General features: G+C 43.4%; 1 protein-coding gene across 1 annotated transcript; it reads right to left on the bottom strand.

The window, feature by feature from the left end:
* Positions 1–574: 574 nt before the first annotated feature.
* LOC124981178 (keratin-associated protein 3-2) lies at positions 575–871 on the bottom strand. The gene has a single exon (XM_047547367.1). The coding sequence runs from the start codon at positions 869–871 to the stop codon at positions 575–577; it is 297 nt and encodes a 98-aa protein (XP_047403323.1).
* Positions 872–1,197: the final 326 nt, after the last annotated feature.

Below are 1,197 nucleotides of genomic sequence, written 5' to 3'. Positions count from 1 at the left end.
GTAAATAAAGGTTGGCTCACCCTAAAATTATTTTTATCTGAGTAAGAGAAGGCAAACATGAAGGACAACCAATTAAAAGTTAGCAAACCACATAAGAAAATGAGTTCCAAATATTCCTTTAATTATAACTTTTTAAAAATTAAATAATCATTTTATCTTTTTTTTTTTTTTTTAGTGGAAGAAATGTACCAAAGCCTCTGACATAAATAAAGAACACATGTGGCCAGGGAAATAAAATTTATTAGGAAACCCACCGGTAGTTTCTTTTGCCTCTATGTGAATACTCAATACAGGAATTAAGATCCAGAAAGCAACATGACCAAGAAAACGTAGTTTTAAGTCTTAAAGAATTCAATAGCATTTTGATAACAGAAGATGTTCACATGCTCAAGTGAACCAAATGGTTATTTGGCCAAACAACCATAAATTTTTTTCTCAGCTTTCTTTCTATTGATGTCAAAGTAAGGTTTCCATCTCTGGGCCATCTGGTCTACCTTAACATCTGCTAAACTGCCAAGGCAAGTGAAAACTGAATGGGCAGCTTCTGGGGTCTTCCTTCAGTATCAGGTACTGATTAGCAGCAGCTTGGGACGCAGGGGTCACAGCAGGGCTGAGTGTAGGTGGTGAGGTTGATGGTCTCCAGGTCTGCGGTGGGGTAGCAGGAGTTGAGCAGGAAGCAGGTGGGCACACAGGGCTGAGGGATGTGGCAGGGTGGGGGGCAGTTGTCACAGCAGGTTGGCTCCAGTTGCCAGACGGTGTGTGGGCAGGTGCTGGGCAGGCAGACTCCACAGCGGCAGGACTTGTCAGAGGAGCAGATGGTGGTGGCAGGGCCGGTGGGGACGCTGCAGCAGCGGGCGATACAGCAAGCCATGGTGTAGGGAGTCAGGTGTGCTTTGGGTCTCTTAGGAAGATGAGTTTTCTGAGGTTCAAATGTCTCCTCTCACTTTGAGGCTCTTATATACCTCCCCAGAGGGTGTGGGGCCAATCCGAAGGCTTCATATCCTTATTTTTGTTTGTGACATTCTTTTCCACTTAGATTCTGTAATCGCTTTGGTATTTTCTTGTCTATTAAGGGCTCTTGCCCTTATTAAATTCATCATGTTTTCGACTCATTGACTTGTCATTTTTGTCACAAGATCGTCACATTTTATCTTCACAGGATTCTGGCATGCTCAACCTTCCATGTGCAGTGGGTAA

This window comes from Sciurus carolinensis, chromosome 3, assembly GCF_902686445.1.
Source record: "Sciurus carolinensis chromosome 3, mSciCar1.2, whole genome shotgun sequence".
Lineage (NCBI taxonomy): Eukaryota > Metazoa > Chordata > Mammalia > Rodentia > Sciuridae > Sciurus > Sciurus carolinensis.
The sequence above is the reverse complement of the archived record's forward strand: the minus strand, read 5'-3'. Positions and strand labels throughout refer to the sequence as shown.

Excerpts from the sequence above, each read along its gene's own strand:
- LOC124981178 (XM_047547367.1), bottom strand. The coding sequence starts at position 871 with ATGGCTTGCTGTATCGCCCGCTGCTGCAGCGTCCCCACCGGCCCTGCC.